General features: G+C 46.7%; 1 protein-coding gene across 1 annotated transcript in view; it reads left to right on the top strand.

Moving 5' to 3' along the window:
• XPO7 (exportin 7) overlaps positions 1-14,724 on the top strand; it is a 132,547-nt gene that overhangs the window by 42,850 nt on the left and 74,973 nt on the right. Inside the window, exon 3 of the mRNA XM_082255770.1 lies at positions 6,578-6,671. Coding sequence (XP_082111896.1) covers positions 6,578-6,671 — 94 coding nt within the window. The remainder of the gene's footprint in view (positions 1-6,577; positions 6,672-14,724) is intronic.

The following is a 14,724-nucleotide window of genomic DNA, read 5'->3' on the forward strand; positions in this document are numbered from 1 at the left end:
GTGTGGGGACCTGTCAAACACTTTTGAAAAATCCAAGTATACTACATCCACAGCCATTCTTTCAAAAGGTTTTATTTGCCGCCTCATAAAAAGAAATTGGGTTTGTTTGACAACTTCTTCTGTCTTTCATGAATTCATGCTGTCGCTTAAAATATTTATTCCAGCAAGAACTTACCTATGTGGCCTTTTTATTAAACTCTCTAGTAGAGCTGCACGATTTTGGATAAAATGAGAATCATGTTTTTTTTGCTTAGAATAAAGATCACGATTCTCAGCATAACATATTTTACATTGTACAAAAAAATTGGGCTGTTTAGTTTTTTTTAAAAAAATTCATTAAAGTATATTTTCTCTTTTGTTCTTTGATGGACACAGCTCCATATCTTGTTTGACCCTTGGGTTAAGCTGCTCTCCATAGGAGTAGGACTTGGGTGAAAACAAAACTTGACTACGCCCCTAGGGCAGTCCTAGGGGTTATACTTTACACTTCCTGCCATAGAACTTCAGTTTTTTTCTGCCTAGTCAGGAGTAAGGACCTGGTTCCCTTCTGGGATCTGCGGTCCTGGCGTGTTTTTTTTTTTTTTTTTTTTCCTTTTTTTGGTTGTTTTTTTTTTTTTTAAATGAAATTTAAAAAAGCCAGCGAGCGTGACCCAACTATTAGCTCCGTGCTAGTTGGCCGCGACATAGCCCCACTGGTCGGGGGCTGGCCATCTCGCCTCAGCTCCTTGGGTGTTCACAAAAGTGTTGGCCCCCAAGGTAGCCTTGCTCAAACAGAGGGGTTTTGTGTTACTGGGGTACCTAGATCATCTTCTGCGAGCAGAGTCTCCGTCTGTCTTAAAAGACGATCTGGACATCACTGTGCAAACTCTGCATGAGTTCGGCTGGACTCTGAATTTTCAGAAATCAGCTCTGACTCTGTCTAACCTGGACTACCTGGGCTTGACTTTTGGATTCAGCCTCAGCCAGGGTGTTTCTTCCAGAGGGGAAACTGCTGAAGTTGCAGCATGCGATTCGGCTCCTGTTGTCCAACCGTCGGTCGGCTCTCAGGACTTGCATGCAAGTGCTTGGTTTAGTGGTCTCCACCTTCGAGGCGGTTCTGTTTATGCAGTTACATACCAGGCCTCTGCAAAAGGAAATTCTTGAAAATGGGACAAGAATCCTCAATCCCTGGAAATCTGATCCTGTTGAGCCGGGGTGCAAGAAGATCCTTGCTTTGGTGGCTCCATTCCCAGATGCTTCGACAAGGGGCAGTCCTTTCTCCCCCTGTACTGGACAGTGGTTACCACAGACGCCAGCCTGTCCGTGTGGGGAGGGGTCTTAAACAGGGATTCGGGAGGGGTTTGGACTCGGGAGGAGTCCGGTCTGCCGATCAATATCCTGGAGATTTGGGCGATCAGGCTTTGCCTGTCCGGTAAGAATTCCGTCGGACAATGCCACGGCTGTGGCATATATCAATCATCAAGGGGGCACCAAAAGTGCCCTTGCGGCCAGAGAAGTAGCCGGCATTCTAAGGTGGGCAGACAATATGTTCCAGCCCTCTCTGCTGTGTGTGAACATTTCAGGGGTGGAAAATTGGCAGGCGGACTACCTCAGTCGTCAGGCCTGAGTCCAGGCGAATGGTCTCTTCACCCAGAAGTGTTTCAACAACTGTCTCGCCGGTGGGGGTTCTGGAAGGTTCAGAGGTTTGTGGCAATCTCTGGATCCTTTGGCCGCCGCCGCTGATGCTCTGGTGGCCCCTTTGGGTCAGTATCGCCTGATTTATGCTTTTCCTTTGTTGCAGCTTCTGCACAGAATCGAGGCAGAAGGGATTCCAGTCATTCTGGTGGTTCCTGACTGGCATCGCCAGTCAGGGTATGCAGGCCCTGTGAGGCTGATTAGCTGATATTTCTTGGAGACTCCCTCTCAGATCAGATGTTTAGTCTCAAGGACCGATCTTCCATCCTGCTTCGTGGTTGCTAGCTTTAAAGGCCTGGCTATTGAAAGCTAGGTACTGAAGGATAGCGGGTTGTCAGATTGGGTGATCCCTATACTTTAAAAATCTACTTCTAGGAAGATTTATTATAGAGTTTGGAGGGAGTACATTTCTTGGTGTGAGTCTCCTGGGGGGGGGTTTCTTCCCATTCCTTTTCTGTGTCATGTCTGCTGGATTTCTACAACAAGGTGTAGATAAATGTTTGGCCCTGGGCATCATCAAGGGTCAGATTTCTGCCTTGGCAATTTTTTTCCAGCGGCCATTGGCAGCAAATTCTTTGGTTCACACTTTCGTCCAGGGTGTTTGCCACTTGGCTCCTCCGGTAAGGTCTTTGGTACCTCCGTGGGACTTCAATTTCGTACTGTCGGTTCTTCAAAAACCGCTTTTTGAAAATGTTTGTGAACTTAAGCCCCGTACACACGTACCGATTGTCGGCCGTAAATATTCTGCCGACGGCCGATCGGCCGATTGTAGGCTTGTTAGTATGATGCTTCCGACAGCGCATTTTCGGCCGAACAGAATCTGTCGTGCAGGCATTAAAATTTTTGTTGGCCAACACCAGAACGGCCGATTGTTCGCCAGTCAGTACAGATTTCGGCCGACAGACAGCAGATTTGCAAGACTGGGCATGCTCAGAAAAGAAAAAAGACAAGGAAAGTTAACCATCACATGACATCACTTCTGCAGTTGGCTGTTGTTGGCCGACAAAATTCGTGTGCAGTCTTTTGCAGTTTTCAACAGACACGACAGCCCTGGACAAAAGACGGCCGATCGTTCGGCCGACGATCAGTACGTGTGTACGGGGCTTTACTCTGTCACAGAAGGTAGCCTTTTTGGTGGCTATTACTTCTGCACGCAGATTGTCAGAACTGGCTGTGTTGTCCTGTCGGTCACCTTACCTGGTGGTTCACGGGGACAAAGTGGTGCTACGTCCCTTTCAGTCAGTCGTCCTTCCTAAGGTCATCTCGGGTTTTCACTTGAATGAAGGCATTGTGTTGCCTTCCTTGTGCTCTAAGCCGACACATCCTAAAGAAATTGCTTTGCATTCCCTGGATGTGGTTTGGGCAATTGGGGTGTACCTGGCGGTGATTGAGTCGATACAAAAATCTGATTATTTGTCCTCCCATCCCGTGCATACATTCACAAGATTTTACAAGATGGATGTACTCGCAGCTGCGGATGATGTGTTCGGCCGCAAAGTTTTGCAGGCCGCTGTTGCAGAGGCTCCTGCCTCTTGAGGGTATATTTTTTTTTTTTTTCTGGTTGGTGAGCTCCAGTTGTTCCTGGTTTACCTGGTTGGCTATGTTTAGCCCTTTTTGGGAATTAACAGGGCTGGGTTTTTCCCACTCTCATGTTGACATTGCTTTGGGGCACCCCAAGGATCAAAGAGGGTATAGAGTTGTGTCTGTCAATGAACGAAAGAGAAAACTGGATTTTTGTCTTACCGTAAAACCCTTTTCTCTGATGTTCATTGACGGGACACAGCACCCCCCCCCCTCCTTTTGAGTTGGGATTTGTATTCTCTGACACTGCTTGTTACAAACCGAAGTCCTATAGCAGGAAGTGGGAAGTATACCCCCTAGGACTGCCCTAGGGGCATAGTCAAGTTTAGTTTCCACCTAGTCTTACTCCTTTTGGAGAGCACCATAACGCAAGGCTCAAAGAAGATATGGAGCTGTGTTCGTCAATGAACATCAGAGAAAGGGATTTTACAGTAAGATAAAATTTCAGTTTTTTTTCCTAAAAAAAAAAAAAAAAAAAACTGCGTTAAGAGACTTAACAGCAAATACAGTGTGACATAAAAGATTGCAATGATCACAATTTTTATTCTCTTGGCTCTCTGTGTATGTGTGTATGTGTGTGTGTGTTTGGGGGTTCTAAGTAATTTTCTAGCAAAAAATACAGATTTTTAACTTGTAAGCAACAAGTGTCAGAAAAATGCTTAGTCTTTAAAGTGGAGTTCCACTGGCTTTTGTGTTTATTAAGTCAGCAGCTACAAAAAGTGTAGCTGCTGAATTTTAATAAACACACACTCACCTGTCCCACGGTCCAGCGATACTGCCGGAGGGAGCCTCGGTTCTCAGTCTTCTCCCCGTGTCGCTGGCATCTCTAGTGCGGGCACCCGGCTGTGAGTGCTTGCGGCTTCACAGCTGGGTGTGCACTGCGCATGCACGAGTCGCGCTGCGCATCCTGAATGGACGGGCAATCTTCTGTGACGTGTCCCAGAAGATTGCAGGGTGGGAGGGCCTAGACGGCCCGAGCAGAAGTGAGAGCTGGTACCTGTCAAATCTTTTGAGTGGAACTCTGCTTTAAGAGGTTAAACTGACCTCCTTTACAGACAGGTCATTCCTTTTGATCTAAAAGAACAAAATTATACATTGTAAAACATTGCTTATAGTTATCTCGCAGCCTTGACAATGTTGATAAACATTTGCCGCATTCTCTCCTTTTTTTTTTTTTTTTTATCTCCGTTCACACCGGGGCGACCTGTCAGGCGACCTGGTCGCCTGACAGGTCGCCGTAGGTCGCCTGCCATAGAGTAGCTGTGGGCCCGTTCTAATAGGAGCGACACAAGTCGCTCCGACTTTGAAAAAGGGTCCGGAGCTTCTTTGATATGATATGAAGTCCGTGCCGGCCGTTCCGAGGTCGCCCCGGCAAGTAGAGTCGCCCCAGTGTGAACGGGGTCTAATGATGCAGCTCTACTCCAGTATCTTCCCGACTATAGAAGTTAAACAGGCCTATCGTTACTTGGTAAAGACATTGATCCCTTTTTAAATGCAGGCACCACATTGGCCTTATGCCAGTGCAGTGGTGTGGTTCCAGTCATTAAAGAGTCCCTAAAAATGAAAAACAATGCATTTGAAATGACTGAGCGTAATTCTTTTAGGACTCGTGGATGTATGCCATCTGGTCCAGGTATACGTTAATCTGCAACTAATGCACTCAACATTTTGGTGGGCTAAATGGTGTCACCCCCCCCCCCCCCCCCCCATTTTTTTTATTTTGCTAATTTAGTCAAACTTTCCCACTCTCCTCAATAGATGCAGTCCAGAGTATTTTTTGCTTGTTTTTTTTGCATCAAAAATGTGGACAGTAGATTATAGTAGATTATATGGGTTCCAATGGCCTAGTTCACTCCAGTTCTACATTTTGTTCAACTGTAAGAAAAAGTTTTGCCTGGAGTTGGGTTTTGAAGTTGCTGAACTAAATCTGTCCTGCATGCTTTCTTTTCCTAGTCTTAATCCACATGATGTTCTTTCAGGCTCCTTGGTAACAGTTGATATGTAAAGGTTGTATCCGTACTCAGCTGAGACTGGGATAGTGAGGTCACCAAAGGCACCCTGTGCTGTAATTCAGATTTTAGTGTCAGTCTTTTATCCTAGCGAAAGCTCATTGTAGATTGGCCCACTTGACCAAATGAATAATTCTGTACAGGAAGAGAATATATGAACTATTTGATATAATAGGATCTATAATAAGTCTACAAATAGGATGCAGATCCAGAGCACAGCAGAGTGGTCACATAACTTAATGTGGTCCTGGTAACAGTAACTGTCTGTGTCCAGGCTAATTATCCAGTATAAGTCACTACTATTGTAACTGATAGGCAGTCATTAAAACCTGAAAAATAAAGGTTCCACTGCTAAAGGGATGCATTTTCTGCAGCAGTCTTCTAATGTCACTATCACTTCTGCCTTTTTTTTTTCTTATTGCCATGTTATCTCATACACTGGCAGTCGATCTGTTTCTTGTCTTTTTTTTTTTTTTTTATGGCCCAAGTGAGCAATGTTAACCCGGCCAGAGATAGTAAAATCTCATCCGGTTCAGCAGGGACCAGCCATGATTCAAACCATCTATGAATAGGCTGATTGTACCCAAGACGATTAGCGATCGAAGGAGGTACAACCAGCATGTTGGAATTTTGCATGCCATTGTTGTCAGCAGCTAGCTATTTTATTCACTAGGGTCTCTGCTTTAAAAAAAAAAATGTACAATGTGTGGGGGTTATAAGTAATTTTCTAGCAGAAAATACGGATTTAAACTTGTAAACAAAGTTCCAGAAAAAGCCTGGTCTTAAAGTAGTTGTAAAGAACAGTGTAAAAAAACAAAACAAAAAGCAATCCTAATAGAAAAAATGTTTTTTTTTTTTTTTTTTTCAAGTGCCCTCGTCCCCCCGTGCTCGCACGTAGTGTCAAACACATGTAGGTCACGCCCACATATGTAAACTGTTCGCACCACACATGTGAGGTAGTGCCTTGAATGTTCTAGCAAGAACAATATTTCTAGCCCTAGAACTTATCTGTGACTCTAAACTGATAACCTGTAAAAATGTGAAAAACCACTCGCAGATAGCTTGTGACCACCATTTTATTCTCTAGGGCCTCTGCTAAAAAATAACATATGTTTGGGGGTTCTAAGTAATTCTCCAGGAAAAAATACCTATTTTTACTTGTAAACAAAGTGTTACAATAGGCCTTGTCCTTAAGTGAATAATTTACTGCTTTGTTTACGTTGCAACATATTCATCAGAAAAGTGTCACTGTTTTGCATTGTTTTTAGGAACACACTGTATAAGCTAACATTTTCCTTTCTCTTTCTTTCCAGTCTTCATATTCCCAGCTTCTTGCTGCCACATGTCTAACCAAACTGGTGTCCCGAAGCAGCAATCCCCTCCCGCTGGAACAGAGGATCGATATACGTGAGTATACAAGCTATGCTTTCAGCCAGTGTGCTGGGCCTGTGATGTCGCCCAAAGTGTTGCACTTCTTGACAAACTCATAAACAGCACAATTACATTAAATGATTTCTGATCTATGAAGGATCTGGGGACTTTTTTTTGTCATTTTAGATGGTATTAAAAGGCGATAAATGCAGGGATTAAATTTATTTGGCTAAAGAAGCGATCCAGTTAAAGCAAATAGTTTTTTTTTCTATCATTTCTAATGTCCTACATGTGTAGATCTCTAAATATGGCCTTTTTATTAGCCGCTTCACCTAGTCGATATTTGAATTAAACATTTCATGAAAGAAACTTGTAGGCTACCATTGTTAAACTCTTTCTTCAAGTGCTAGTTCCTGGCTGTCGTAACCCTCAGCTGTCAATACTTTGAGCTACTGACCCAGAATAAAAATGGATGAGTAATGATTCTCTTTCTTGTCCATTGAGGAACATTTGCGCAAACCCTCTGTAGGTCAGTCCAGGGTAACCTCTCCCACTACCTGTAGGGTAAGGTTTTTTTCTGTAATGTCTTATAAAAAGCTCTGCTGTGTTGAGACTAACTTCGTTTTCTGCTAGCACATTTTCTGGTTCCTTTCTTTCTTCAGTTAGGACTCTTCCCTATATTGTTGCTGGAGCTACATCTCCTGGATTACAGCTTTCCAGCACAGTCATCCTCGGCCTGGCTTTGCAGTACAATGCCTGGGCCCCGCTGGACTGGAAGTGATCTTTGGGCACTGGGTTCCGTATATGGCATTTTTTCAGACCCTGCTCTGTTAAAAGTTAGCTAAGGCTCAATTTCCAAATCCACAGCTGTTGGCATTGTCTTATGCCCCGTACACACGTGCAGATTATCTGCAGACTTTTGTCTGCAGACTTACCTTTTCTATGTAGTGCAAGGGCCTGCCGGATTGCATACAAATTGAAAGTGTTTAGGTTTGACCTCATATTATATGGTTTTGGTAAGTCTGCAGACAAAAGTCTGCAGATAATCTGCACGTGTGTATGGGGCATTAGTGCTTGCCTTGTCTCTGCAGAATAACTTAGTGAGTAGGCAGGTCAGGAAGAGCACCAGGAGCTACCTCAAATACTTGGGTTGCTGGACATCTTTATGCTGCAATCCCATCAGTTTTCTGCAGAAAAGGTTAATGCTGCGACAGTGAGCACTGACCTCATCCGCTGGGCCATCCGACGCTGCCAGGTTGGACCTCAGTCTGTTCAGGAGCTCAGTGATGCCCTGGTCCAGATCTCGTTGTCGTCTCATTAGGCGCATGCCATGACGTCAGGCATGCATACAAGCATGTGGGGCCATAACAACTACTGAGAACCATTTTGAGTTGCTGCAATAAAATTTCAGCAAAATGAACTAGCCTACTGCATCATTTTCTCTTTCGTTCATTGACGGACACAGCTCCTGGTCTACATGACAATTGGGTTATATTGCAGGAGTAGGACACTAGGCAGAAAAAAAAAATCTGGCTACACCTATGGGCAGTCCCAGTGGGTACACTCCCCCCTCTCTCTGCTATAGGTACTCAATTTTTTCAACCTAGTTCCCTGCTGGGATCTCTAGTGCTTGCAATTTTTTCTTTTTAGATAAAATTTTCTTTCTTCTGTTTTTTTTTTTTTTTTTTTCTTCTTGTGAGATCTGCAATCAACTTCCGGACTGGGCGATGGGCTGGATAATCTAGATCCAGTGGTCACGACAGGGGAGCCCCGTGGGGGTCGATTTCGGTGGTGGGAGCCCCACTCCTGGATCTTTTCACTTCCTGATCGCTGCACGTGTAGTGCAGATTATCCTGGTGGCTGCAGGTGCCTGTTTCTGCTGGGTGGTGAGTCTGGTGGTGTTCTCTTCCTCTCTGCTGAGGATTGCTTTGTGCCTGGTGACCGGGTGGTTCTGCCAGCGCCGTGGGGGTTGTTCCTTTTGCAGTGTGTTACACTTTTTTGTGGGGTCCCCCTGGTGACTCGTGGAGTCTTTGAAGCACATCTCCCTACCTGATCCCCTCTCTGAGGCTGTGGGGCCCTCCGCGTCCCAACCGTTCATTAGTGCACTGACGGCGGTCCTGGAGTCCTTTGTGTCCCGGGTGGAGGTGGCTTTCGGGGTTTGGACTAGCAAAAAGCAACGCCTGCCTCATCAGATCCTGAATCTGATTCGACGGACGGTGGTCACCCTGCTAGTTCTGCGACCACACGCCTGGAATCCTCACGTAGGGAGGATGATTCCTCCACATCTGCAACAGCGCACCAAAAGGCGCTGGTGGAAGCACTGATTGTATCTGTGCGTGAGTCCTTGAAGATGGAGGACACAGCTGCAATGGAGGCGCAGGTTCCTTTTGACACTCTCAAGCTATCTAGAGTGGAAAAGGGTATTCCTTTCCCCCGCCTATTTTGACAGAATTGTCGCTAAAGGGTGGGGACGACCAGAGCGTCCCCTTGGGGTCCCTGAGCGGTTTTACTAGACGTTACCCCTATGAGAAGTCCCTTATTAAGAAGTGGACTGTTCCACCGGTGCTGGACCCTCCGACTTCCAGATGGAACAAGGCAACCATGATTCCGGTTGAAGAACCCCCCGGCCTTTAAGGTTCCGGCTGACAGGATGGCGGAGGCGGTGGCCCGCAATATCTACACTCTGGCTAGTTTGGCACTGAGACCGGTATTCCCTATTGCCCTGGTATCACAATCTCTGAACGAGTGGGCTAATCTTTTACAATGTGACCTGGAGGGAGAACCGCTCCCCCCTGCCTTTGCTGATCTGGTGGACCAGGGGCTGCAGTTTGTGATGGATGCAGCTCCCCTAGTGGCTCAGCACTGGTCCTTCAGTGTGTCTTTTGTCTTAAATGCTGGTCTACGGACCAGACTTCTAAAAAGGCCTTGACTGATCTCCCCTTTCAAGGGGATCGCCTGTATGGGGCTACCCTGGATGACATCATTAAAGGTCTCACAGGGGGGGAAAGAGTACTTTTCTTCTGCAGGCTACTAGGGCAAGAATCAAAAAAACAAAGAGATTTCCAGTCACAACTTCCCAACCAGCCAGCGACCAACCGAATTGACCTGTCTAACAGTATGCGTTTAAAAACGGGTTTGGTTGCACATATTTGCAAATACATGCGTAAGCTGCAGGCCCCGACAAGGCACCCTGTGATCTGCAGTCCCTAACTCTACAATTTAAAGAGTCTCTACAATGAAAGCACATGCATTTAATGGGATAGATGGAGGACAGGTGGCTAGAGGGCAAGAAACCTGTCGTAGATGCAGGCCTTCCTTGGCTAATACGTTTTTTCGTCCCTCAGGGTCGACTGACAAGGGATCGAAGCCCTTCGGGGCTTCCTCTGGAGGATCCAAATTAACCTGGTCCGGCAAGCCGAGAGTGGGCTTCTCCAGACCCACGGACAAGGCTCATTCAGCATGAAGGTGCACCCTCAACCGTATCGGGGGTGGGGGGGATGTCTTCGCTGGTTTCCGGACCCGTGGACTTCCCTAGTACAAGACAATGGGTCCACGAAGTCATTCAGTCCAGCTACAAGATCGAGTTTCACTCTTGTTTCCCTGCAAGGTTCTTTCCTTTCAACTTGCCCCTGTCCCCGGACCGCTTACAGGGTCTGTTTGGGGCGGTACAAGACCCATTACCTGCAGGGGTGATTTTCCCGGATCCGAGTTTGGAATGTTTTCAGGGTTTTTACTGAAACCGGTTTACAGTTCTCAGGAAGGAAGGCAAGGTGCACCCAATCCTGGACCTCAAGGTGCCTAACTGCTTTGTGCGGGTGCAGAAGTTCAGGATGCAGTTCATTCACACGGTGGTGGCATCTCCGCATCAGGGGGCTTTTCTTGCCTCTATCGACCTCAAGGATGCTTACCTTCACACATTCCAATATGTGCGGGTCACCAGCTCTGCTTTGCCGTGGGAGAGGCGCATGATCCGTTTGTGGCATTACCCTTTGGTCTGGCCTCTGCTCCTCAGGTCTTCACAAAAGTGTTAGCCTTGCTGTTGGAATTGTTGTGCCAACGGGGTATCGCGGTACTGGGCTACTTGGACCTTTTTGCGATCGTAGTCTCCTCCTGCTCTGTTGAAAAATCTGGAAATCTCCATATGAACTCTGAGGGAGTTCGGAATTTTCAGAAGTCTGCTCTGGTTCCTTCCCCATTGCTGGACTATCTGGGTCTGACTTTGGACTCGGCCTTAGCCAGAGGGCTCCTTCCTTTGGACAAATTCCAGAAATTGCAGGCTGCAATTCGTCTCCTGCTGTCCAGCAGATGGTCATCCCTCCGGACTTGCATGCGGGTGCTAGGCCTGATGGTGTCTACCTGTTGTTGTTGAGGTGGTTCCGTTTGCACAGTTCCATACAAGGTCCCTGCAAAGGGAGAATTTGGCCAAATGGGGCAAGACTCTGCAGTCTCTACGCTATCCGATCCGGCTGAGCCAGGGAACGAAGGCGTCCCTGATATGGTGGCTTCGCTCTCTGGCGCTTCGGTTGGGCAAATCCTTCCTTCCTTCCCCTTGTATTGGACAGTGGTCACCACAGATGCCAGCCTGTATGGCTGGGGAGGCATCCTCGGCAAAAATACTTCTCAGGGGATCTGGACACTGGAAGAGTCCAGACTACCAATCAATGTCTTGGAATTCTGAGCAATCAGACTCTGCCTGGACCATTGGATGGCTTGTCTTCAGGGATGTCCAGTGCGCATTCAATCGGACAATGCCACGGCCGTGGCTTATGTCAATCACCAAGGGGGCACAAAGTGTCATCGTGGCTCTGGAAGTAGCCGGCATTCTAAAGTGGGCAGAACGGTACATTCAAGCCCTCTCCGCCTTACACATTCCTGGGATGGAAAACTGGCAGGCGGATTACCTCAGTCAGCAGGCGTTGGACCATGGGGAAGTGGTTCCTTCATCCGGAGGGGCTTCATCAGTTGTCTCCGGTGGGGCATCCCTTAGGTGGATCTGTTGGCATCTTGGCTCAACAGGTGCAGAGGTTTGTGTTCGGTCAGTCACTGGATTCACTGGCAGACGCCGCAGAGGTGCTGGTGGCCCCGTGGGGTCAGTATTGTCTGATTTGCGCCGTCCCTTCTCTCAAGCTTCTGCCAAGACTTCTACGCAGGATCGAGGCAGAAGGGATTCCGGTCATCTTCGTGGCCCTGGAATGACCTTGCCGGGCTTGTTCCACCAATCTGGTGCGGCTGGTCGCCGACGTTCCTTGGAAGCTTCCTCTCAGAGAGGATCTGCTGTCCCAAGGACCAATCTTCCGTCCTGCTGTACAGTCGCTGGCTTTGACGGCTTGGCTGTTGAACGCCAGGTGCTGATAGAGGTTTATCTGAGTCATTGATTCCAACGCTGTTAAAAGCTAGGAAAACTACTTCTAGGAAGATCTACCATTGTACGTGGAAGACTTACATTGCGTGGTGTGAGTCTCTTGAGGTTCATCCTCGATCTTGACCTTCCTTCAATGGGGGGGTTGAATAGAAATTGGCCAGGTGTCAGCTTTGGCGATCTTCTTCCAACGACCCTTGGCCACACACTCCCTGGTGCGTGTACCTTTTCTTCAGGGGGGTCTGACCTTTTTGGTTCCTCCAGTACAGTCTCCGTTGCCGCCTTGGGACATCAATTTGGTGCTTTTGGTCCTCCAGAAGCCTCTCTTTGAGAACCTTTGGGAGATTCCCTTCCTTACGCTGTCTCAGAAGGTGGCTATCGCCTCTGCGCGTAAGGTGTCGGGACTGGCGGTGTTCTCTTGTCCACCTTTTACTTGGGGATTCACACAGATGAGGTCATTCCTCGCCCCTGTTCGTCATTCCTCAAAGATTGTCCCTGATTTTCATTTGAATGAAGACTATGTGTTGCCTTCTCTGTGTCCCCGGCCAAAACATCTGAAAGAAATTGCCTTGCATGCCTTGGATGTGGTCTGGGCAAATAGGGTGTACCTGGCAGGGATGCCTGCTTCCTCTGCGACCATTTCCAGATGGATCAGACAGACTGTTTTCTGGCCTATTTCATCAGGGGTCAGGTTCCTCCTTACCCTGTCAAAGTGCACTCTACTCAGGCACTTGGTGCCTCATAGGCCTTCTGCCATCAGGCGTCAGTGACGCAGGTCGTCGGTGCACACTTTCACAAAGTTCCAATGCATCTGCGGGTGCTTCTTTTGGCCACAAGGTTTTGGAGGCTGCTGTTTTAGAGGACCTGATCCTCTTTGAGGGTGTATTGTTTTTTTTTTTCACGTGGGCTCCAGTTTTTGGTTGAGCTCCTGTTGCCTGTTTGGCTACTGTTTAGCCTTGGGAATTTTTCTTGCTGTTCCCACCCCTCATGTTTAACACTGTTTTGGAACGTCCCAATGGTCATGAAGATCAGGAGCTGAACGAAGGCGAAAATGGGATTTTTGACTTGCCATAAAATCCATTTCTCTGATGTTCATTGACAGACACAGCACCCACCCCTCTGTGGAGTTGTTATTCTTCTGACTCTGCTTGTAACAAAACGCAGTAACTATAGCAGAGAGAGGGAGTATACCCCCTGGGACTGCTCATAGGCGTAGCCAGATTCTTTTTGTAGTGTCCTACTCTTGTAAGGGGCAGTATAACCTAATAGTCATGAAGATCAGGAGCTGTGTCCGTCAATGAACAGCAGAGAAAAGGATTTTACGGTAAGTCAAAAATCACATTTATTTTTTTTTCTTCACTTTGAGTTTTGGGGTGTCTTTGCATTCAGCCCTCTGTAGGTTGGTAATTTTTAATTCCATCTAATGATGTGGCATTCTTTCGTTCCTAATGCATTACCCAGTCCATATCAGTATAGATATCCAATGTGATATTTTTCCCTATTGAGATCTTATGTGTTTTCAAAGTCTTCCTTTTAATGTTTTTGAGCAGTGTATATCTATTTAGCCCATGGCCTCAGTGGCTTTTGAGCTTACGGCTGCAAAGACTGATTCTCCAGTCATTAACTGATGAGCTTGCCCTTGAGATATAGCAGTCTACTGATATTATTACCAAACAAAAGGAGGGCATTTTGTCTCATAATGCAATGTGCCCCAATGTAAAGCGATCAGCCTGTTGCTTCTACCGGTGCTGTTTCCGGTCTAGGGTAATTTTAAAACTTTTCTCGTTGCACCTGCTTTTCCCACTTTTTCTTTATGGGGATTACAAATATCCTCTCAAGGTGTTTGCTCCCCTTCCAAAAATTTACTAGCCTTGTATACACTTTGTGATGATTTTGTGCAGAAATTAATTATTCTTACCGTGAATATGGCAGTGTCCCACCACAACAGGACACTTAATAGACGATGCATATGTATTTATTGACTCAACACAAATGTGATTGGAAGCCTTTTCTAAAGAAACCAGAAGACCCACTGCAGTAGATTCTATTATGTCCTGGGCAGAATTTGATATTTCAGCCTTGTCAACCATGATCATTCTAGGCAAAAACAATTGGCAGGCAGACTTCCTCAGCTGGCAGTGCCTGGACCTGGGAGCATGTTCTCTACCCATGGTGTTCCAGGACCTGTATTGCAGGTGGGGAACAAGGGATGTGAAACTTCTGGGTTCAGCAACAAACTAGACAGCTTTGTCTCCAGGTTCAGGGATTCTCTAGTACATCCTGATCTGTGCCTCTTTAGTCCCCTTAAACTTCTTCCTTGTACGCTCTTCAGGATCAAGATGGGAGGGCAATCCAGGGATCTACATTACTCTGAACTAGTCCAGGCAGATCTGCTATACTGACCTGGTAAGACTTCTAGCAGAACTCTGTGAGCACTACTAGATCATCATAATCTTACTAGGAACCAATTGGCCACCCTGCTTTACAGTTGCTGGCTTTAACGGCATGGCTGTTGCAACTCAGGTTTTGAGGGGCAAGGGCAGTCTATGATTTCTATGATGCTTTCAATTCTGTTTCAGAGATGGCTTGCCTCTCACTCTCTAATTGAGACCTTTGTACTGGGGTCTCCATTTCCATCTGTGCTTCAAAAACAACCGTTTGAACCTACTAGAGACCTTCATCTCTATACTCTCACCCATGAGCCTCCTATATAAGCTGGTGGTTCTTGTA

This window comes from Pelophylax lessonae (assembly GCF_965119305.1).
Source record: "Pelophylax lessonae genome assembly, chromosome: 4".
NCBI classification, from domain to species: Eukaryota; Metazoa; Chordata; class Amphibia; order Anura; family Ranidae; genus Pelophylax; species Pelophylax lessonae.